Source organism: Mesoplodon densirostris, chromosome 2 (assembly GCF_025265405.1).
Source record: "Mesoplodon densirostris isolate mMesDen1 chromosome 2, mMesDen1 primary haplotype, whole genome shotgun sequence".
Lineage (NCBI taxonomy): Eukaryota > Metazoa > Chordata > Mammalia > Artiodactyla > Ziphiidae > Mesoplodon > Mesoplodon densirostris.
The window spans coordinates 20,210,001-20,233,857 of record NC_082662.1 but is presented as its reverse complement, the minus strand read 5'-3'; the positions used below and the strand labels follow the sequence as shown (position 1 = coordinate 20,233,857).

General features: G+C 38.0%; 1 protein-coding gene across 16 annotated transcripts in view; it reads right to left on the bottom strand.

The window, feature by feature from the left end:
* Positions 1-2,688: 2,688 nt before the first annotated feature.
* Positions 2,689-23,857, bottom strand: part of SRRM1 (serine and arginine repetitive matrix 1) — a 28,243-nt gene continuing 7,074 nt past the window's right edge. For 5 of the 16 annotated variants that reach the window (XM_060089159.1, XM_060089163.1, XM_060089173.1 and 2 more), the window contains 13 exons: positions 22,514-22,717; positions 21,851-22,045; positions 21,442-21,561; positions 18,957-19,231; positions 14,807-14,887; positions 14,206-14,292; positions 12,751-12,895; positions 12,341-12,382; positions 9,017-9,127; positions 6,544-7,008; positions 5,772-5,967; positions 3,966-4,175; positions 2,689-3,531 (listed from right to left, as the gene is read on the bottom strand). In XM_060089159.1, the coding sequence (XP_059945142.1) occupies positions 3,427-3,531; positions 3,966-4,175; positions 5,772-5,967; positions 6,544-7,008; positions 9,017-9,127; positions 12,341-12,382; positions 12,751-12,895; positions 14,206-14,292; positions 14,807-14,887; positions 18,957-19,231; positions 21,442-21,561; positions 21,851-22,045; positions 22,514-22,717 (2,236 nt within the window). In that variant the 3' untranslated portion in view covers positions 2,689-3,426. The remainder of the gene's footprint in view (positions 3,532-3,965; positions 4,176-5,771; positions 5,968-6,543; positions 7,009-9,016; positions 9,128-12,340; positions 12,383-12,750; positions 12,896-14,205; positions 14,293-14,806; positions 14,888-18,956; positions 19,232-21,441; positions 21,562-21,850; positions 22,046-22,513; positions 22,718-23,857) is intronic. The other 11 variants (XM_060089160.1, XM_060089164.1, XM_060089161.1 and 8 more) reach the window with 6 other exon arrangements.

Sequence of the window (23,857 nt, the reverse complement as noted above, 5' to 3'; positions counted from 1 at the left end):
ATCCTTTTTAGACATCCAAACTAAAATTTACCATAGTTACTAGAATGACCACATATTACGTTAGCTAAGAAAATGGGAACCTCTTTGTACTATCATTGCTTTATATGTATTAACTAACACACTTAACTCTTCAAAAACAACTCTGAAGTAGATTCCACCATTATTTAACTCGGAGAGAAGAAATGGCAGCACTTAGAGGTCAAGTAACTTGACCAAGGTCACACCGTAGAAAGCTATGGTAGAAACCCTGGTCTACCAAACTCTATGTTCTTGTCCACTCCAAATGGTTTGCATGTCTTTACCCCCAGTGGGCAAATACTAGAGAGCAGCAATCACCATGTCTTCATTTTCTTTACCTCAAGCCCTAGTAGTGCCTTGCAAGTACAGAGGCAATGACAGTCAATTAAACTTATTTACTCATCTGTTCATCGAGCGTTTGTGCTTCTACGATGTACCAGGCACTGGAGACACAGTCACATACAAGACCAAGTTCCTAAGGACCAAAAACATCATCTCAGGTGGTAATAATTGCTATAGATGAAAACAGAGGAGGGGAAGTTAGGGAAGCCTGTCTGAAGAAAACAAAGTAAAGAAAACAGGTCAGATCCGGCATTGAAGACAAAGGCCCCGAGAGAGGTTTAAAGGAAGAGCAAAGAGGTAGGTATGGCTTGAGCAGATTGAGGAGTAGAGATGAAGGTGCCAAACTAGGTGCTACTGGGTCTTGCAGGCCAGAGTAAGAAATTTGGATTTTACTGAAGCAGAAAAAAGTAGCTGAGGGCTTTGAGCGGTACTATCATCTGACAGGCTGCTGGGAACGGAATGGCCTTGTGTGCATGAGGATTGGAGGGTGGACAACGCTGCCACTGACAGTATCAACTCAATTTTGAGTAAATGAGAGTGACAGGTACTGAATGAGACAGAGATAAATCAGAGGATATGTTCAATTCGGTATGCCTTTTAGACATCCAAATGCAGTTATTAACTAGGTAGCTCGATAGAGGTCTAGGTCAGGGGGAAGTCTAGACGGGAAAGAAATTTGACACAAAAAAAGACATTTAAGGGACTAGGGATTCTCTGTCCTTGGTGGCTTTCCCTACAAACTCCATCACTTCACGTTTCAAAGGATCCACTACAGATAAAAGAGCTACTGAGGTAGGAGGAAAACTAGTGTTGCATCTATAAGGTAAACCAGCGTTGCCCCCTAGAACCCAAGAGAAGGAAGTGTTTCGACAAACGAGTGAATGACTGAGTCAACTCCTGCCAAGAGGGCTAGTAAAGGATGGAGAACTGATCGCTCATTTTGGCAAAATGGAAGTTAACTGCTAACCTTAACAAGCAGTTCAGTCAAGTGGAGGCATGAAAGCGTGTTGAATAAATGGGACAAGTGAATAAATGGTTTGAATGACTGAATGGCTAGATAGATGCAAGTACCCCAGTGATGTTCATTGGTTTGTTCATATTGCAAGGGGTAAATCAGCTGCAACCATCTTAGAAACCGGATATTCTGGGGACTTCACTGGCGGTCCAGTGGTTAAGACTCCACGTTTCCAATGCAGGGGGCACAGGTTCGATCCCTGGTTGGGGAACTAAGAACCCACATGCCCAGTGGCCAAAAAACAAACAAAAAACAAGCACAAACTGGATATTCTGTGCATTTCCTACATCACAGAATTATAAAGTCAGAAGGAAGTCATGTGGAAGGTCCCTGAAAGCTCTAAGTTGCCACAGACACATGTAAGGTTCTATCAATGGTGGAGAGTCACTCTAGATACCTTAGTTCAGTCGCTACAAAAGCAGCTTCATTAATAAGCTTTTGCCTTGTTACAAATCACTCTAAAAACCCACCTGTAAAAATAGCCCCTCTATGTCCATCATTTAGATAAACAACTGCCCACTAAGTTTTCCTGAAATTAAGACATGTAGGCATTTTCCTTCTTTTTGCTTCAACTGCCAGAAACTACAATCAAATTAACTGCCTATGTGACAACTTGCTAAGCTTAGGTTCACTTGCCCAAAATTCCCCTTTACTTCTTTCATATGAATGTTGTTGTTTTACCTTATACAATGTTATCAACTCCCAAGTTTCCTCAAATTATATTGCTCACACCACACACCCCCACCAATAGAGGGAGGTTGCTCCAGTCATTTCTTAACCTTCGTTCGCTTCCTGGAATGTGCCAGGCTTCTTCTGTCTTGGGGTGTACAGATACTGTTTGCTCTGCCTGAAACTCTTCCCCTATGCGTGGCTACCTAGCCCATTATATATGTTCCAATCTCACTGTGTGCTTTCCCTTCATGGCACTTATCACATTAATTACTAAAATAAAGATGGTAAGACAATTTCATCACCTTCTATTTCCCTTGTCTAATCCTCACTCTGCCAAAGGTGCCAAGGGGGTAAAGGCACTGTAAGATTTCTAAGGTAGGTTTCCTGCAGTATTGAGATGGGTAAGTAAAAGTGAGTGGCCAACATTTTTAAATTTAGAAATTTATTGTTTAATCCACAAGCTTTATATAGCTTTAGTTTAAAAAAACAAACAAAAAAAAACAACAAAAACAAAACAAAAACAGTGAAAACAAGACACTATTTCAAAGTCTGGGCCCTTCCAGCTTTCCAAACACAAGAGCTCTGAAAGTTGTATATACCAATCGGAAGAACAAGACAAAATTATGAATGGAGCCATGACATTTCATAAAACAAAATTTTATGTAACTGAAGGATCCTTCCTGGGACTAGTTAACTGCCTTTACAAAAAAAATAAAAATAAAAATAAACAGAACAGAGTGAAATTCCAGTGTTCCAAATCAACTTGTTACACATCAATATAAACCCACAGTGTCCTGGCAAACAACATGCTTTCATTTTCTGTCTCATCCTAGAGCTCGAATCCTGATTCATTTCAGCAGAGACTCCACAGGCAACAGGAAAGATTGTGGCATTAAAATATTCATTTATACTTTTGTGGTAGTTCAACAGTGGTCTTATTTCTGGGCAAGCTTGCAAAAACCATACAAGGTTGAAAGCATCATAACTTAAATGGGTGCTAAGACTCAAATGAGAAAAAGGAAAAAAGAAAGAAAAAGTAGAAAGAAAAACCTCTGGGAATAGACAGGGGCATTTAAAGGAACCATAAGAATGCCAACAATATTTAAACCCCCTTTTTTAAAAAGGGGATTTTTTTTTTTGGCTTAAAATATTTCACTCTAAATGAATTTATGTCAGCTGTCAATGAAAGAATGTCACTAATACACTGTGGACACCTTTTGCAATGTATATCCATGCCCTTTTTTTTTTACATGGTGAACTTCAACCTAGCAATTATTACAACAAATGTTATAGTCTAAAGCTCAAACACATTTTTAGCAATTTTGAAACTGAATTGCGTACAAACCAAATAAAATTTACATCATAACAAACATTTCCACCTAGGACTGTGGGGACACTTGAGCCTTCCGCATTGATCTCAGGGCCTTTTCACGCAGGTGCTTTTCTAAGTCATCAAGGTTATCTTCAGCCTCACTTTCAGTCTCCTAAAAAAACAAAAAACAAAAAATAAAAAACAAAAACAAAAACAAAAATCCCAAAAAGGTCATATCATTAAATCTTGAGACACCGGTGGGAGATGCTGAGTACAGAGAAAAAGAAAATTCTTGTGATGTGTGCACAACTCTATGAATACACAAACCCCCCATAAAATCACTATACTTTAAATGGGTGAAGTATACGGTATATTTAATTATATTGAATTTCTTTTAAAAAATATACATTAAGCTTTTTGGATGCCATTCATATTCTTATCGTTAGCCTTAGCAAATTCCTGCTCTTGGTAGGTGGTAATAGAGAAACCAATCAGAAGAGAGTTAACAGCTGAGCATCCAATTATTAGAAAAAAATTACTTAGCTACTTCTCAATACCAAATGATTCAGCTATCTGTACAAACTGTAAGACAGTGTTCGTAAATACCTTCTTAGGCTCTGGCTCTGCCTCTGGTTCTTCCTGTGCTGACGCGGCTGTGGGAGCAGCAATGGCTGCAGGGGTCACAGGAGCTGCAGCAGCTGCGGCTACAGCCTTTTCCTTCTTGTGTTTTTTGTGCTTCTTGTGCTTCTTATCCTTTTTGTGTTTCTTGTCCTTCTTTTTCTTCTTTTTCTTTCCACCTCCTTCTGGGTCTGAATTCTAGAAATCGAGAAAACCAAAAGCAATAAAATCAACCTGTCCAACTAAACATTTTATTTCTTCAAGGGAATAACCAACTGGGCTAATCTCAGGATTTCATGTGGCTACAGGGGGAAAGAAGACCCAGGGCCAATCACCACCAAGAAAAGTACTCCTAAAAGATGGGAACCACCACTGAAAGCAAAGACTTCCAAGAGTTGAAATAGACCTTGAAGATAAATGATTTTTTAAAAATTTCCCCAACTAACTTCACATTAAACCAGGCCTCCCAACCACAAGCTATGAATCAGGTCTCCAAGACTGGCCTGAGTCAGGGTCTACCACCAGATGTAAGGAAAAGCACCATGTGCAACAGGAGGAAAAGTCTCTGAACTCAACTAGACCTGAGTTGAATTCTGGTTCCTGAACCTATTAAACTAGTTGACCTCAAATTGCCTGATGTGTTCTGAGGCCTTTTTGTCAACCCAAAATGGGTATAACAATCCTTGATAAAGCTGTTATAAAAATTAAATGGGAATATCTGTAAATCACCCACAATACCAGCCTAACATGTAGGCTTTTAATAAATAGCTATTATCCTAAATACAAGCATGTATGAATGCCACATCTCTAATCACTGTCTGATCTATCTCTAGAATGCGGGTACATTGTTCTCCACCGCATATATTCCAAATTTAAGCAAAGGATAAGCTCTGCTAAAATTGCATCTAGTCTATAATTTTTAAATCTCACATTTCTAAGCATTACTTAAAATTCCTCAATCCATTCAGTCAGTCTGGACAATAATTCAATCCTATTAAGATGGACATCCACCACTGATTTTATACAATACAGAAACCTGCCATGATTAATGAATCACAAAGAAAACAGTTTAAGTTCTGATATTTTAATATCCCAATGATATTTAAGCTTGACAACATAAAAACAACAGTGTTATTCTTATCTATGTAGCTTGCCAAAGATAAGGCTCTATGGGACAACAAAGTACTTTCCACTCCATCTAACACTTCACAAGTTATGAGGTTCATTTTTTATTATAGAAATAATGTATTTACACTGTAGGAAAAAATAAGACCGTTAAGATGTAAAGAAGAAAAATTAAGATCACTCATCACTCTCCTTCTAACACATAACCACCGTCGACATTTTGGTATCTTCTTGTGATAAAGTGTATTTTTTCTTTATAAAAATGTAATCAGACATGATCTAAGATTGAAACTTCTATTGTGACCATAACTATCCCAAAACCTGTCAAACACTACAGAAAACAACAGAAACGCTAAACTATTTTTCTCCTAGATAACAGAATCAAGGGTAATTTTTTTCTTTCTGTTCTTCTAAATTGTCTATATAACCCAATCTTCACCACCAAGATTACAGAATTTAATAATATTAGACATATCACAAATTAGTGGATGTCTAGAGTACTAAGCATGGACTGTGATGCAAACACCACCACTTAATTTGTGCCTCCTTTTGAAGTCCATCTGAACAGTAGAAAATAATGTTCCTCTGAACTACAAAAGACAAAAAATTCTCTCCTTCCAAGTGACCACGTATAATTATAAAAGATGTCCAAAACAGGGCAAGACATACCCTTGCCGGTGATGGGCTTGGTGTTGGGCTTTTAGCCTTTTTAACCGGTACCGCTGGTGACCAGTTGGTAGAGGGTGACTGAGACTGGACAGGGGATGGAGGTGCTGGGGGTTTTTTAGCTGCTGGCTCAGGAGACCCCGAGACAGATCGGGAAGATGAGACCCTCCTTACCGACTGAGGGCTTGGTGAGGCAGCTCTAGAAACAGAGGGAAAAAATAAAGCATTTAACATCCAAAAGCAGAGATCCTTCTTTCTTAAGAGAAAACAACCAACTACCATTATAAAACCAGATCATGAACTTTAAATATTTCACAGCACTTAGTCTGCTGGTTGATTATACTAACACTTATCAAATTTTTATCACCTAAGTCTCCTGGAGAGTAGTTCAAGCCCCACAATCCTCTATCCATTCTGTTAATGATTCTTTCTGTATGAAATTAGTAATGCCAGTTCCTATATTTAAGACTGTTTTTATCAGTCACATAGACATGCAAGAAATATCCTATGCACCACTTCGGAGCTAGGTTTGGAAACAGACTCAGTAAGCCTGATATCCCTAAGAACCAAGTAAAAGCCTATGGCATTTAGCTTATACCATGAGGAACTATCCTGAAAACAGAAAGGATCTATGAATAGGACCTAGAATTTGCCTTCAAGTTTGTATTCACAGCTATTCTTTTCTGTGATTTCTCAGTTGGGGGGCGGGGGGCTTCCAAACATAAAGAGCTATGCAAGTTAGTGTTCCTAACCAAAAAGGATAGAATATTTTTACTTTTTTATCTTTTTGGGTTCCGGAGTCCTGGAGACTCTCCTAATGGGCCTAGAACTTGGAGATGGGGACTGCCTTCTTTGGGGTGATGATGATGCTCCTCTTCGAACAGCTGGAGGACTTGAGGAGGTCTGAGGAGCTCGAGGCCGTGGTGAGGGCGAATGCCGTTTGTTTGGTTGTGGTGACCGGGCCTCCCGGGTAGATCGGCTCGGGGAAGACCCTTTCCTATGCTTTGATGACAATGAAGGCGAACGTCTCTTGGTGACTGGGGAGCTTCTTTGTTTGGGAGGTGGCGAATGGGAGACCCGACGCTTTGGTGGTGGAGACGGTGATGCCCTTCGTTTAGGAGGGGGAGGGGGTGAAGCCGTTCTTCTCTTTGGAGGTGGAGAAGGAGAATATCTCCTCTGTATTGGAGGAGAGTATCTTCTTGGGGAAGGTGAGCGACGACGTGGGGGAGGAGAAGGAGTCCTAGGAAAAATAAAAGGTCCAACAGAGTACAAACAGAATGCAAAGAAAACTATGTACTTATACAGCACCACACAGAGAGAGAATATTTCTAAGTGGAAATGTCATGCATTTAAACTCAATTAAAGTAACAACAACAAAAAAATCACTTAGTAAATTCCTATTTATCCTAGACGACTACAAATAGGTCATTGTGATTAATGGAGAAATTTAGTTTTCAGACTGAATTCAAATTTGTCAAAAGTCATTTAGCACAATCCATACAGAATCAACTTAATATTTTTTGAGAAGAGAATTTTGCATTGCTCTAAGGAAACGGAAGATCCATTATCACTATGTAGCAACTAGATAACTACATAAGCAAGACTCTACTGTGTTCAACTTGAACTCAGGAAGTCTGTGCTTTAAAGACCTCTCCTGTGTGTGCGGTACCCTCTCTAAACTGGTGTTTGGACTCTGAATTAATAATTAGCGTTCACTTGCACAGCTTTAAAAGGTATCTCTACCCTGCCCCCACCAAGACAAACTTACATTTTTTGTGCGTCCAAAGAGCAGTATTCAATGGAAGTCTACTGCTAGGCAGAACGCATCCCTGTCAAAGTCTCAACTTGGCCTTCCTCTTAATGCTTAATCCCTACATAACCCTAATTTGCCTCTCAGGAATTAAACCTCAATATAACATTTAGTTCCAATGGCCTGATTTTCTCCTGAAACATTCAGACCTTGAGCTCAAAATATTTTCCTGCCTAAACATCAGCCATACACTGGGCAACACTGTAGAGTTTTCCATTTTGCCCATATTATTTAATAACTCTGAACCCCCATTTCCTCACCTGAAAAATGGGAATACCACCTACCAAGCAAGATCATTTTGAGGAGACATGAAGTACATAAAACATCTACCACTTTACCTGCCACATAATGGCCATTCAGGAGTTGTAGTAGCAACTATACCGCTTGATAATGTGTTTGAGCAATGCTCTTAAAAATTTTTTCCCCCAGCTTTTATTTTGAAATCACTTTTGGTTTACAGAAGAGCTGCAAAAATAGTGGAGACTTTCCACTTAACATCCCATATAACCACAGAAAAATTACCAGAACTATGAAATTCACCTTGGTATTAACTAAAATACTAATGTCACCCCAGTTTTTTCTACTAATGTCCTTTTTCTGTTCAAGGTTCCAAAAATCAGGATCCTACATTGCGTTTAGTTGTCACGTGTCCTTAGTTTCTGCCAATTTGTAACTGCTCCTCAGTCTCTCTCCCTCTCATGATTGACATTTTTTTGAAGAGTACTCATCAGTTACTTTGTAAAATGACTTTCAATTTGGGTTTGTCTGACAGGGTCAGCGCTCTGTGTCCAAAGATCCAGTATCCACAAATTTAACCAACCATGGATCGAAAATATTTTGAAGAGAAAAAAATTCAGTAAGTTCCAAAAAGCAAAATTTAACTCCCCACTATAAAGTTAATATTTTTTCCCTCTGTAATCACTAGTGATCCTGCCTTTTAATTTAACATCTTTATTGATATGTGGTTCACAAATCATAAAATTCACCCATTTGAAGTGTACATTTCAATTGTTTTAGTATACAGTTGACCCCTGAACATGGGTTTGGACTGTGTGGATTTTTTTAAAATACGCATTGCAGTACTACACAATCTGCTGTTGGTTGAATCCGCAGATATGGAGGGCCAACTGTAAAGTTATACTCAGATTTTCAACTGTGTGGAGGGTCGGTGCCCCTAACTCCTCTCCTTGCTCAAGGGTCAACTATATTCACAGTGTTCAACCATCATGACTCCCCATTCCCATCCCACCCTAGGCACCACTTATCTAATAACTCTCTATCTCTACAGATTCGTGTATTCTGGACTTTTCATGTAAATGGAATTGTATACTATGTGGTATTTTGTAAACAGCTGTGCATGCCACTCGAATAAAATATTTCAATCACAAAGATTCAAAGTTGCTCCCTTTAGCTCCCACTAGCCTATGTGATAAAGTACCTTCGTCGTGGTGGTGGTGTGGGAGACCTGCGTCGACGAGGCGGAGGGGCAGGAGAAGGAGAACGTCTCCTTCTGGCAGGCGGTGGGGAGGGGCTTCTCCTCCGTCTACCACTAGACCAAAGAAGAATTATAGTTGATTCAGAGTCAATAACATTTATAACTAAGTGATCAAGATGATTTAGTTTCAATCACTGTCAACCCAAAGTGCGGCAGCTATCACTCTATCCCTCAAAGCAGTGTTTTTCAAACTACAGTGTAGTTAGTCAAGACCCTGGGTGAGAACCAAGATTTAAAAAAAAAGAAAGAGAGAAAGAAAAGAAAAAGAAAATCATAGTGCTTTAACTTGTGGTAAGGGTAAATTTTGTATTGTGAAATTTTTGTTTCTGTATATAAATATGCAATCTGAGTCATGACATAGAACATTCTTAACAAGACACAGGGTGAAAAAAGTCTGAAAACACTGCCTTAGAGCATTGCTTTTTAACTAGAATGTACATCAGAAACAGCTTGGAAGCTTATCTGAAATTTGTGTTCACCAGGTTTGGGCTATGGTCTAGCCGGTATATGTTTAAAAAGGTGCTTCAAGTGATTTTTGATTCCTTGTTAGGAACAACTGTTCTAAAGCCTAGAAAAATACCATGTTCTAATACAGATATTTAAAATTTAAGGCCCAAAGTCTGGGTGTCACTGTCACTGCTCCAAGTTCTTGATTTTTTAAAAAGAATGTTCCCACAGTTCGACAGTTGCAAACTATTAACTAAAAACACTACCCCAAAGACAAAGGACCAAAGCTGCCTGAGCACTAAAGCCATTGGGAGCAATATGGTTAAAATACAGATAAGAATCACAGACCTTAATTCTGAGCTGTTAGGCACTTAACCAATTAACACAAAAAGCACACCTGAAAAATACAATTATAATCAACTGGACTAACTCATAGTAGTGTCCCACCAGATATACTAAAATAAATACCAAGCCAGTTTGACATCTATTGGCTAAGTTTGTGTATACAAAGAAATCAAATAATATACAATTAACCCTTAAACAATGTGGGGGGCTCGGGCTTCTGCACTGACAGATTCAATCAACCGAGGATCGTGTAGTACTATAATATGCATTTATTGGAAAAAAAAAAAAGCCATGTGCATATAAGTGGAGTCGCACAATTCAAACACATGTTGTTCAAGGGTCAACTGTAATTAGTTCTTAATTTCTTGCCCAGTACAGGATTGATGCTTCCTGTGAATCTGGAAGTATTTTCTAAAGTTTACTAGTCTTGATTCCCCATTAAAACTAAGGAGAGTTCATTAACAGAACTATGAAAATTCTGACATTCATTAGTAAATTTAATTTTTAATTTAAAAATTCACTCTGAACAGATTTTAAAATTTAAATAAAAATTTAATTTAAAAATTCACTCTGAACAGATTTAAAATATAAACTACAAGACAGATAAGCTTCAGGTGAAACGTAGACAAAATTGTTAATTACAAGAAAGAACAGTAAAGGAGAAGGAGAAGTAAAGGAAGAAGCCACTTTACCAGCAAGGCTAATCTGAGAATTACGGGACCTAGAGAAACAGGGTGGACTACAGTACTGTTTCAACAGGTAATGAAGATTTCAAATGGGAAAAGACATTTGGGTTTTGACTCAAAGAAGAAAACAAAGGTTTACACTCGCAAACTTTGAGGGTGAGATGATACAAAGCAGAACTCCCAATGTGTTATCAGTAGGTGTAATAGCAAAAGAGGCTACTACTGTTGATTATGTGACTTCTCTTTTAAAATATTCTCATAAAAAAATTTAACTCCGATTAGAATCTATTATAATACACTAATGACCTGAGATATTTATTGTGCCTCAGTTTCATTTGTAAAATGAAAGGCTTGGAGTAACTAAAAGGTCCCTTTCAGTGATGACCTTCAATGTCCTATGTTTCCATGTAAGAAAATAACCAAAAAGAGAAAAAGAATAAAACCAAAACCTAAAAAAAAAAACAAAAGACAAAACCATAACCAAACTAGCATACTTAGAGGAACTACAAGAAAAATTGGATAATCACTTATAACTGGAATCTTGACACCCGATGGCTCTATGACCTAAAGGCTACAGTTTCTTACCTGAGCTGATATGGCACACATATCAGGGGTTTAAAAGAAGAGGAAGAAGTAGTAGAAGAAGGCTAAACATTTTCTAGTTACTCTGAATACTAGTGCCAACTCAAGCCTTCAACTGTGTGTAGAAATTGTTGAGTAGAGAGGTCTCCCCACACCCAAACTGCACGAGAACCAGTTTCAATAAGTCTCAAAACATGAAGTAGCCCTCAGTCCTCGAGTATGTAGGAATACAGAAGTCTTATAAGAACAAAGACAGCCTGCGATCTCTGCAGTGACCTCTTCAGAATCACCTCACTTCTTCACTAGTCAGGCTGGTAATGAAGACAAGAAGTTATAGATGCAACAACTATCTTTTTATACTAAGTGTGATCAATACACCATTCACTGTTAAGGAAAGAGTGTTCAATACTCAAAGACAAATGTTTAGAAGCATGAAAAATGCTGCATTTTTCAACCTTTAAACTTTATATATGAAATATTCAAAGCCAGGTTGTATTTCCCTTCTTAAAAATACTGAGGTGTGATCCCAAAAAATTCTTCCTCCATCTCCAAATCCTAGAGACTTGATGGCAATCTCTAACATCATTAACCATAACGGGGGTGGGGGGGAGAAATCTTACCACTAACCTGATTTTGTAAAGCAATTTTTTAGCTGCTGTACTAGCAATTTTACAGAAACCTGGAATAATCACAGTTGGGAACAGAATGCTTCTGTATCTAAATTTTTTTTAAGGTTTCTATTTTTTCTTGTCAAGTAAGTTACTTCCACAGCACAAACACACCGTTTTGCTCCATCATCTACACTGCCAACTGGTTCCAAAGAACCTTTCCAAGAAAACCCTCTTATTAATTAGTGAGACTACTTAAAACAACACAGCTTCAAAAACTGAGCTATAAAGAGAACAATGTGAACATTTCAGGAAGGATACTTAGAAATTTAGTGACAGCTAAGACCTCAGAAAGCAGAAGACTAGCAAATACACTGTAACTGCACAAAACTCTAAATTCAAATGATGCTCTAAAATGAACACTGTGTATGCTTTTATCATTATTTTGATGTGTAAGAAAATATAATCAAAGCAAAACAATTGAGGAACTTCTCCAGTCATACCCTGTAAACGTCAGAATGGCATGTTACCTAAACAGTAAATTAAGTCACTAAAACTTTGACATGTAATCCTAATTTACAAAATAGCATCTAACCAACCTTTTAGTCACTGGCGATTGCCATCGCTTTCCCATCTGCATCCTGAGAGCAGTGGAAAAAAACAAATGTCAAGAATTCCATTCACCAAATTAATTACTTCAATGGAGTTAAGTATCACTAATGGAGATACTTTTTTTTAGATATTCAAACATGGTCGGGAGTTAATGCTATGATTTAACTGTTCTATTCTAGTCACGCACACATTCGACATGCTGGTACAAAACTTACTAAGTTCTCATTAAATAGTAATGACCACGGAACAAAGAAAACCCAAATACCTCCCAAATCTGACCATCTCCTACTGTGAGTTCTTTAAAGGAAGGAGTTAAGCAAATTCTAAATAAGCCCACAGCCCATCCCTTAAGTTCTGAAGTTTCATCACAACTACAGAACACCAGTGAAGACATTACCGAGGGGAAGTCTCTTTCTGGCGCTTTCGAGGTGATGGAGAGGCACTCCGGGAAGGGGAATGTCTCCGCCGCCTGCCTACCTCACCATTCTTCACGTGGGACCTTTTGGGTCGCTCATCTTCTGAGGAAGAGGAGGAGCCAGAATCTATAATTACACAATAAACAAAAATTTACATCAGGTCTATGCTTAAGAGTCTGTCTATGTTTTTGGAATCTAAGCAGATGGAGTGTCCAAATTAGCAAATCAAGTCCACTAACATAAGCAAGCACATATACAGCCATCAGTTCTGAAAAAAGGTAATATCGATATGTGCTTAATGACTTGAAAGTCAAGCATACATAAATATACGTTATTATATAATTACGTTATACAAATCATTTCCACAGAACAATCCAACAAGACAGGGTCCCTTATAAATCTAGTGATCTTCCAGATAACTAAGTAAAGCTTAAAAAGCATCTCAAGCATTATTTAATTCTTGTTACTCTATGTACTTTTAAGGCTACTGAAAGTCTTACTAGTAGCATTTGAATAGTTTACTTCATACTCCTATTAGTTATCAAACAAACAAAATGTACGTGACATTTCCTACAGGCCTGGTAACAGTCAAGGACTGCAAAGAGAAACACTTCATTTGTACATGGTTTCCTTAACTTAAAATAACTAACAAGTCCCAAATACCAAAAAATATCCAAAACTTACATGTATTTTCAAACATTTCCATGATTAACCTCATCTTAAAGAGTTGCAAAAGCTGTATGGCTTTTAACTGACTTAATGCCACTGTGGGATGCTTTGGTTTCCATTTTATAAATGAAAAGCAAAGGTAGTGCCTAGACTCAGTCACAAATACCAACTAAGCGAATAAAACCAGGATATCTGGTTTAAAAATCAGGTTTCTGCATACATACTTTTTAATTCAGAAGTTCCACTTCTAATTACTATTTTACAGATATACGCACATAAGCACAAACACACATAAAAAACTGGAAATAACCTAAATGTCCAAATAGGCGAGTGGCTCAATAGATGACAGCATATTATCAAAATTTTAAAAATGCTGCAGCTGGTAAATAAATGAGGTAGATCCTTAAGAATTAACAAGGAAAGATGTCTAGCTATAGTAGGTTAAAAAGGCAGGCAATATAATCTACAGTTTGAGCCTGTGGGTTTGTTTGTTTGTTTGTTTTTTTAACCACAGATACTTATACATGCACAGAAAATTTCTGAAAAAAGCTTTGGGGAGTAAGACAGGGTTGAGGAAAGAAATATACTTTTCCAATTTCTATTCCTGTTTTAACTATTGTACTAACACCTTCTCCTAACATATTTATACAAAGGCACAAAAATATTTCTCCTAAGTATGGATACATTCACTACACTTCCGGATATTTTTATCTTAAGTATTTTTATTAGGATATGTAGAAAGAAAAAAACGTAACCAGTGTCCATACCAGAGGAAGACTGCTGGTTCTGTCGTCTGTATTGGCGTCTCTGCTGCACAGAATCTGCTGCAGCCATTTTGCCACCTTTATCTTCTTCTGAAAGATGGATGCATTTAGAAAGTGTTTCTTTAGTCATGCATACAGAAAATGTAACATATTTGAATTGGCAAATGGTCTCCTAAACCTTTATCTGGTTGGGTCAAGCAATACAGCTACTCTTTTTTAATAAAGGAGGAGCTTAAAATGCCAATTTAAATGCTAATTTAGACTATCTTCACTAAATATAATAAAAATAAACTTATTTAGGCATTTGTGACAGTTCGGTCTGCATGCCAAGCACTTTATAAACATTATTTCAGTTAACAACCAAAGACCAAAAGGATGGTACTGTTATCTGCATTTCAGAGATGGAAAAAAAAAAAGTAGAGGCTCAGATAAATTATTAAAACAAAACAAAAAGTAGTTAGTGGAGCTGGGGATTCAAACAGGCTGATCTGACTTCAAAGTCCTAGCTCTTAACCATTAAGCCATATCGTATAATTAATCTTTAACCAGAATCTAATTCAGCTTAAAAAAACCAAAACAAACAAAAAACACAGAAAACACTTACCTGATTCAGATAACTCCACTTTTCTAGGCTTGGGTGCTGGTGAAGGGGACTCTCTTTTCTCAGTACCTTTATGTTTTGTCACTAAAAATAAGGGGAAGAAAACCCCCACTTACATACATACAAAAACGAAACAAAAAGCAACACATCTTCTTAATAGTACAAAAAGAAGTGTGACTATTCTCATAAATAATTTACTGACAATTAAAAAGTTCCTATAAGCCCCTGTTATCATTACCTGAAGTAGAAGCAAGAATTTGTAAATGTTTGGTGAAAAGCCTCAGAAAGTTCTACAATGATTTCCCAATTTTAAAATTTTCAGATTCTCCCAAGAGAAACTTTAAGAGAAATTGGGAGCTGCTGTTTCTGAGTAGAACAAGCTCTATACTATGCATAACATTCAGCTCAGTAAAGTAAACCTCTGTGAGCTACCCTACAACCTAAAACACACACTCTTAACTACAAAGGCCTCATCAACATAAGAGCTTTTAAGCACCCACTACAGGTTGGTCCAGAAAAGTAATGAAGATGATAAATGATAAATGACATAAGATCTGATGAAATTTTCACAGAGAAAAATATCTGTTTTGGAGAAGAGGTACAAATTAGTCACCTAAGAGGCTGAAGGCTTTTGATGTAGAGTATAACCTTCACAATAGCATCAGGGACCTTAAATTACCTGTAAAAAAGTAGACCTTCACAACGGTAAAAATATTAAATGCTAAGGCTAGAGGATCCTTTCCAAAGATTAAAAAAAAAAAAAAGTAACCTCAACCGAAGTCATGCGGGTAATTGAAATGGACTAGGATCTGAACCCAAGACACTATTTCTATATCTATGGCATAGGCTTTAATTTCTAACAATTACTATCTCTGTCTACATTATCCATCCCATTGCTTCAACTAATGTCAAAAGTATATACACAGATAATCATTAATCTTACCCTAGATTAACCTGAAACATCATTTGAGACCATTCCTCTAAGAACTAGACTTGAAAACAATATGATCCCCTCAGTACGCTTACACCTGTTTCTGTTTAATTAAAGCAATTAACATGGAATGTTTAACCTAGAATTTAGATACATTTAACAGACGCTCATTCAGAATACTGTAAAGGCTTATCCTAAGGGGCAGTAATTTAGCAATCTAATCATCTTTGCTGAAGTAATCCAACTGAAGAATTTACCACTATACTTTTAAAATACCAGCATTTTATTAATTCTACCTAATAAGCCTTTTGGACAAATCACTGGATTGGGTAAAGAATCCAGTGACTAGATAATCTAGTGATTATCTAATTATCATGAAATATAGTAGCAAGACTGCATTTAAAACTTGTATTTTAGGACTTCCCTGGTGGCGCAGTGGTTGAGAGTCCGCCTGCCCATGCAGGGGACGCGGGTTCGTGCCCCGGTCTGGGAGGATCCCATATGCCGCGGAGCGGCTGGGCCCGTGAGCCATGGCTGCTGGGCCTGCGCGTCTGGAGCCTGTGCTCCGCGGCGGGAGAGGCCACAGCAGTGAGAGGCCCGCATACAGCAAAAAAAAAAAAAAAAAAATTTACTTCAATAGTCCTATTAATCATTAACCTTGCAGACTTGCTCAAAAGATCACTTGTAAAGATAAGTCACTCTGTGACCAGAATTACTAAAATAATCCGTAAGTATCTACAGAGCACATTCATATGGTTATGTTGATCTAACTCAAAATTATCACCACCACCACAGGTATAGAGCCCCTGTAAACATACTTCATTAAATATTCCACTGATTTCAAAGCACTGTTTTATGTACTAAGATAATGCCAATTTAACTATGACATGCCATTGATTACAAAATGCTTCCTGAGGACCCTTTCAGATGAGAATGTATATTATACTCCAAATAATTTACCTCTAATTCTCCAAAATAGTTTTCCTGCCTCCCACTCCGTTCACCCACTATTAACAGCAGAACCTTAAAGCCCTGATTGATGACTACCCCACGAAATACAAAAGTAAAATCTATCACATTTCAATGGTATCAGTGCTCTTATTAGCAATGGAGACTGCAAGAAAGGAATTTCTGAAATCATACTACCCGGTACAGAAGCTGAAAAACTTTACCCTGCCTTCTATTTCCCTCCTTTAGCAATCAAAACAGGCATGTGGGGGTAGGAAAGTTCGGAAAGTGTACACTTCTGAACTGGGAATGAGAGCCCAAATTCTAGTCCTGGATGGCTGACCTTGACCAATTCACTTAACCTGAGAACCTATGACGACTTCTGAAGTCTTTCCTAGCTCTGAAATTTCATCACAGAGGGTTGGGATCGTTTTACTATAAAAACCTATTTATCTCCAAGTAGTTACAACCAATATTCAGCCTCAGTGGACAAAAGGCAGCCTCTCACTACACTACCCACAGTCAATCTCTTTGGCTGGGTTTTGTTTGGACATGGAAGACCTGCCCCATAAGCCACAGGAACGTAACTGGCCCTTTGTCTTCCACCTTGACTTCTCTCCTATGTACATATCCACTGTGACTTGTTTCCAGAAAAGCAGCAGCCCACTCTTCCCAACAACATATCAAGACACAAGAGGTTGGTTATCTGTGCAGACCCTAACAAAGGTTAACAAGTAATTCTTAACAATCAACCGATTTAACAAGGATTCAGTCCTTCTGCTCAGGTACTTTTATTACCCTTTGGCTATACGATGTAAACAGAAAAATCATAATCTGATGTGTTTTTGCAAAGTAACAGGTGGGAACATTCAAACTATTATTTTACTAGAGAACTTTCTGGCTCCAGACAAAGGAAAGAAGTATTCAGAAGTGCAAAAACTTCACAGGAAAAGAAAAAATAGGTCAGGACAACAGGCATCAGATTTGGACACGGTGAATGGAAACTATTTTGAACAAAAAGTAATATGGGACATGATATTATGAAAATCTATCCAGTTGCCTATCCAATTTATCCAGTTGCCTAAGTCTAAAGGGCCAATTCAACAAAAATGACCACATAATATTTATGTTATCAGCAAATTAACCTATGGTTCAGAAAATAATTTGTACATTACTCTTTACAAATTACCATCATCTGTCAGTTCCCCCCTCACTCTGATAGCTTGTCTATACTTCACAGTAACAGAGATCAAAAAAGCAAAATTTGCCTTTCTAGAACTGCCACACTGCAAGGTTGTGGGGCCAGTGGGTGGTGGTGGGTGGACACAAATGAAGCAGCAGGGTGCTGATTAGAAATCCTGCTCACCAACTTCATAAAAACATACAGTCAAGATTTTGCCTAAGGTATCCCTAATTTCTTCATTTATAACCTGAAAATTTAAATGGGATCAGAGCAACCCCAGTATATATTAATCTACAGAATGCTCCTTAACATCCAATTACTATAACAGTTCTTCTAAGATCTCCCCCTCCCCCACTACTCACCTATCACGCTGTGTATGTCATTCCAGTCCTAAGCACCAAAGGCCCAATTCAAATGGATACCATAGTTTTTCTCCGTGTATATTTAATGCTAAAGAAACAAACCCCAACGGACCACAACCTTCACTCAGACTAACATGGCATTCTACTTGCCTGGCAGGATCACAGATCATAAATTCCTCAGAAATCAATCTGCAGAATAAAGCAAGGACAATACTCAGAAGAACCCTGCCTAGGGCCTAAATTAAAAAAACAAATCAGCTTTTAGGAGGACACCATGTCCCTCCCTAGGAAGTACAATGTGGCCAAGAAAGAAATAAAACAGAATATGAAGTCCTCAAATAAGATATCAAACAAAAAATCTGCAGGGTAAAAAAAAAAAGTTAACTGGTCTCATAGTAATAAAAAGATCCCTTAACATGACAACACAAACTTCGGTAAGCTACCCCAACTCAAACAGCCCACAGCTGGTAACAGTACACTTCACCTACTCAATTCCAGAGGGTACTGCTAAAAACAAAACACTTTTACATGTAAACTCCATTTCAACAAACAAGAACTTAAAGCAGGAAAGAAAAGGTGAGCTTCTAAGCAAATTTACAAAAAACATGACATACAAGTATTACCCAGCAACTTCATACTTTGAAGGGAGTAGGGGATAGCAACAACTGACTAGGTATTTTGAGGCCAAATGAAGAAAGAACATATTGTTTTTATGTGCTTGATTTTTACCTTTACCTGAAGTTCTCCCTGGAGAGACAGAAACACGACTTTTCCTCGTCCGGTTTGACTGCTGGGGTGTCGGGGAATGACGAGTTTTTGGTGGTGGAGTTGCTGGAGGTGATGGCCTGTGCCTTCGCCTCGGAGGGCTTGCTGAAGGAGATAACCTACGAGTTTTCCGAGGGGGGCTGGATGTCCTCTTTGGAGGCTTCTTTGGCGGTGACCGGGAACGAGATGAAGAAGAGGACGAGCTACTCCCGGACAAGGATGCCGATGAACGCCTTCTTCTGTGGAATAAAGTACTCATGTTCATTAACTACATACTTACAGAAAATGACCTTACAGGCATGTACAGTTTACACAACAATACAGCTATTTTTATCCAACTTTTGAGTTTATGTAGCTAAGCACATAAATGAGGTTTTTTTTTTTTAATGTGAAACAAAACCATAACCTAGGACAGGAAACAGCTAGTTCTGAGACTAACTAAATAACTTATTCTGATAAATGCTTCTGAGTTGTCTTTCCAGTAGTTATAAAATATGTCAAGTGCTATAAGAGAATAACTAACCAGTCTCTTCCCTCCTTAGGAATAATAATATGAGTGTTTTGGAGTTTGCATACAAAATTTGGGTGGCAAAGTATTTTTTTCATTTAATAACACAATGTCATGCAACCTTTATGTTGCATTTTTTAAAAAAAAACGTGCAAGATTAGGAATTCATTTAGCTACATAAACTTAGAAGCAGGGGACTCTCGAATTCTGCGGCAAAATTTGTGGTAAGTTCTGTTGCAATTATGTGTACCTGCAGAATTCACCTTTGGCGGAAGAATTCCTGAGAACCTGAAAAAAAGAAACCCTACCTTAAGTGTGAGATAAAAACTGGCTGAAAGGGAATCTTACACAATCTGCAAATTATCTTCACTGTTAAATGGCTCAGTAAGCAATTAAAACAGGCTGCTTGCAAAACTCCAAAGAAGTAGCTGTTTCCACTGATCTTATGCTAGAAAGCACCAGTATTACTTTTTCTCCAAAGGAGAAACAATTTTAGAAAAGTGTGATGCCTAAATTGACTGACCATTTACATCTTCAGTCTCATTTATTGGTAGTAACATCAATTCTGTAATTTTTAGTAGTAGTTATAAAAAATGGTTCAATATACCTTGACAAGCCCTCTCCAAAGAAAAATATCTTGTTTGTTTTTGCTTTATTTTGGCCACACCACGTGGCTTGTGGGATCTCAGTTCCCCGACCAGGGACAGAACCCGGGCCACAGCAGTGAAAGCACCAAATCCTAACCACTAGACCACCAGGGAATTCCCGAAAAGTACCTTTTTTAAAAATATGGGACTCTGAAAAGCCTCAGACTGCAGAAACAAAATTAAGGACCTTACTGCTTCCCCTCTTTAATTTCCAAGTCGATTTGGTTCCTTGAAAAAACCTTATAGACTCAAAACACAAAAAATTCTGTCCTAAGTATAATCTGAAGCACAATCATCCGTTCCTTCCAAAAACAGGTGAAATGTATCATAAAGAACGCACAAAACTCTGCTACCAGTGCACCATGCCTCCACTTTGGGCAGGTGTAGCAACAGTCTTTTTGTTAGAAGTTATAGATCCTAACATTTTACCTTATGCTAATTTAAAAATGATTTTTTAAAAAGAACACTGGTATTGACAGAGTGACTTTTATGCCCCGTTTCTTCAAAAATAGATACCAAACTGCTAATAATGGTTAAATGTATGGAATGGGATTGTGGGTAATTTTCAATTCATCTTATTTCTGTTTGAACTGTTTCCAATAAGTACTCTTCTTTAATGTGAAAAAGACACATTAAGAAAGGTATAACGCAGGGCCTCCCTGGTGGCGCAGTGGTTGAGAGTCCGCCTGCCGATGCAGGGGATACGGGTTCGTGCCCCGGTCTGGGAGGATCCCATATGCCGCGGAGCGGCTGGGCCCGTGAGCCATGGCCGCTGGGCCTGCGCATCCGGAGCCTGTGCTCCGCAACGGGAGAGGCCGCAACAGTGAGAGGCCCGCATACCGCAAAAAGAAAAAAAAAAAGAAAGGTATAACGCAAATGGGTTATTTCAATACTGGTAAAGCAGTTTATTGGCTCTGTAGTCATCTATATTCAGAAACCAGTGGTAATTAAAAGACAAAGAAGGTGGCTAATTCCCTTGATAGGATTTCTTGGTAGGGTCTGAAGTGGTAAAGATTATTAACACAAATAACTGGTAAGATTAACACAAATTCACCAATAATTTGTTTTTTATTTTCCAACACTAGACTAGTGTTATCACTGCACAAATAACAGCATTACATCTCAAATGAGGTATCTCTTTATTAAGACACTACCTATTATTACTCATGAGTTCTTTTCTTCCAGGGGAGCACTAATTCAAAGATTAGCCTAAAACAAACATGGTGTACTTTTGTACATCTGACAATTTCAAACTGAAAGAAACCAAAAAAACAAAAAACCCCAAAACTCTCACCGTCTCACTGGAGATCTACTCCTTCTATGCCTTGGTGGAGGAGGCATTCGTCTCGGTGGAGTTCTTCTTCGAGGAGATGGCCGTCTTCTTGGGCTTGGCCGCCTCCTAGGTGAGTATGATCTGCCATAACAGAATTAGAATCTGAGTAAATCATGAGCAAGGAATGAATTCCTTAACATAGTTTTCTCAACAGCTACATTTAAAAAATGGATTTCAAGGGACACAATTTTCTATTTGTGTAGGGATTTGTAATGGAACCCAGAAAGCGTCCCTAAATTGTTGCTGGAAATCCAAAGCGTAACATTTGTGCTAAATGTTTTCCACAGCTTTGATATAATTTACCCAATTCTACCTAGGAGAGTAGCACATAAAATCTAAGATCTATGCAGATCTTAAAGACACTACTCACCTTGATCGGGATCTATGGCGCCTTCTCGGTCGAGTATGAGAAGGAGAGCGAGAACGTGTCCGGGATCTTGACTTGGAACGTGACCGAGATCTTGGTCGGGTCTTCTCCTTTTCCTTTTCCTTTTTGGAGTTTTTCTCTGGAGAAGGTTCTTTAGGCTCTGGTACTGGTTCAGGCTTGGGAACTTTCAGGATGTCACTGTGTGGGGGGGAAAAAAGCTTATTTTGTGCCTTTTCTACTCAGACTCCTAAGTCTTAATACAGTAATATAAACAAGCTGTTTCTTTAAAAAGTTTTCAAAATCTATGAAGACATCTAGAAAGATATATACACATCAGTGAAATCCAGTGAACTAACAATTCTAATCACATACATTTTTTTTAAAAGTGCAAAGTTGTCCATAATAGTGGGGGAAAAAAAGGCAAGTTATAGTATATAAAATATCTGAAGCAACACAACCAACAGATAACAGTGGTCACCTTTGGGTCATCTTACTTATACTCCCCTATACAATTTGAATTTCTTTTCAACAAGCTAACTTTATAGTTTAAAAAGTCTACAAGTAAAACAAGTAAGTTTATGTTTGTAACTCACAGGTATCATATTTACGGTCACTTAATAACAGCCTAAAATTGTGATATTTACAAATGAATTTTTATGTACTTGCCTAGTAGAAGTGGCCTCTTGTACTGAAGGTTCTTTTACTTTCACTGATGGCTCTGGGAGCTCTGGAGTTTTTTCCTTCTTCTCTGGAGCAGGGGAAGGACTCCGGCTCTTGGTTCTGTGACGGGGAGATCGAGAATGACTGCGCTTTCTCTCTCTCCTGACAGGGGAAGATCGTCTTCTAGGGGAAGGAGATCTGGATTTGCGTCTAGGATGAAAGCAATTTTTTTTCAGGTTTTTTGAATAACGTGGACTGGGGAAGAGGGTCTAAAGGAGAAGTGAGATAAATCTTTTTAATTACACCATTACTGTTTATATCTGAGAAGTTCCTTATGGAAATAAGATATCCTATCACACTTACTTAATAGGAAAAGGGCCAACAGAAAACCAGAAAAACAAGCAAATGAAGGATAACATTCTCCAGTATACCAGGTATAACAGAGGAACACACTGACGTAGGACTCTAGATTTAGGTTCTCAATCATTCCCAGAGATGAGAAGACCAAAGAACAACTTTTCAGGGGAAGCAGATGCATAAAAGGAAGGAAATATATAATAATAAGTCAAACCTTAAAAAAACAGAGTTTAGGTGCAGACAGATCCCACCAGAGTTCATCAGGTAGAGTCTAGGTATTCCAGAAAAAATGACTAGTGCAATTAAAGCAAAATGTTCTTCAGAAGAGGACAAATATATCAAACTTGCATAAGATAGCTTTTTTTGGAAGAGAAGAAGTTCCCTTTCCATTTCAATAATAGTTTCCCTAACTTGAAGTAAAACAGTAGACCTGGTTCATCAACAAACAGTTATCATTATGATTTGTGCATAACTCTAGAAATACTGCTTCCCTGATAAGCAGCTTTTAACATCAAGTATATAAATAAAGGGGACAAAGATATTACCTCCTCTCTTTACTAATTCCAGCACATTTATGAAGAAATTAGCAGAACCCTAAAAATGAAAAGCCTAATGGAATTCTCACCACTCACCACAAATATAAAGCTGAACTGTGGAGTTGAAAATGGGAACCTAACCATAGTCTCAATGGAAGGAAGAAGCAAGCAAATATCTGTTTTGGGTTCAGCACAACCATCTAAGAAACGCAGAACAGGGAATTAGGTAAGTACAATAACAAGGGCTAGTGGGTACAGATTTCTAATTAAAAAACTAAAGAAAAAAAACCGGAGTAAATTAAAATAATAACTTAAAATAATTTAAACTAAAGCAATATGAAAGATAAGTCTAGATTTTGATTTAGGAATTAGGGGGTTGGGCTTCCCTGGTGGCGCAGTGGTTGAGAGTCCGCCTGCCAATGCAGGGGATACGGGTTCGTGCCCCGGTCTGGGAAGA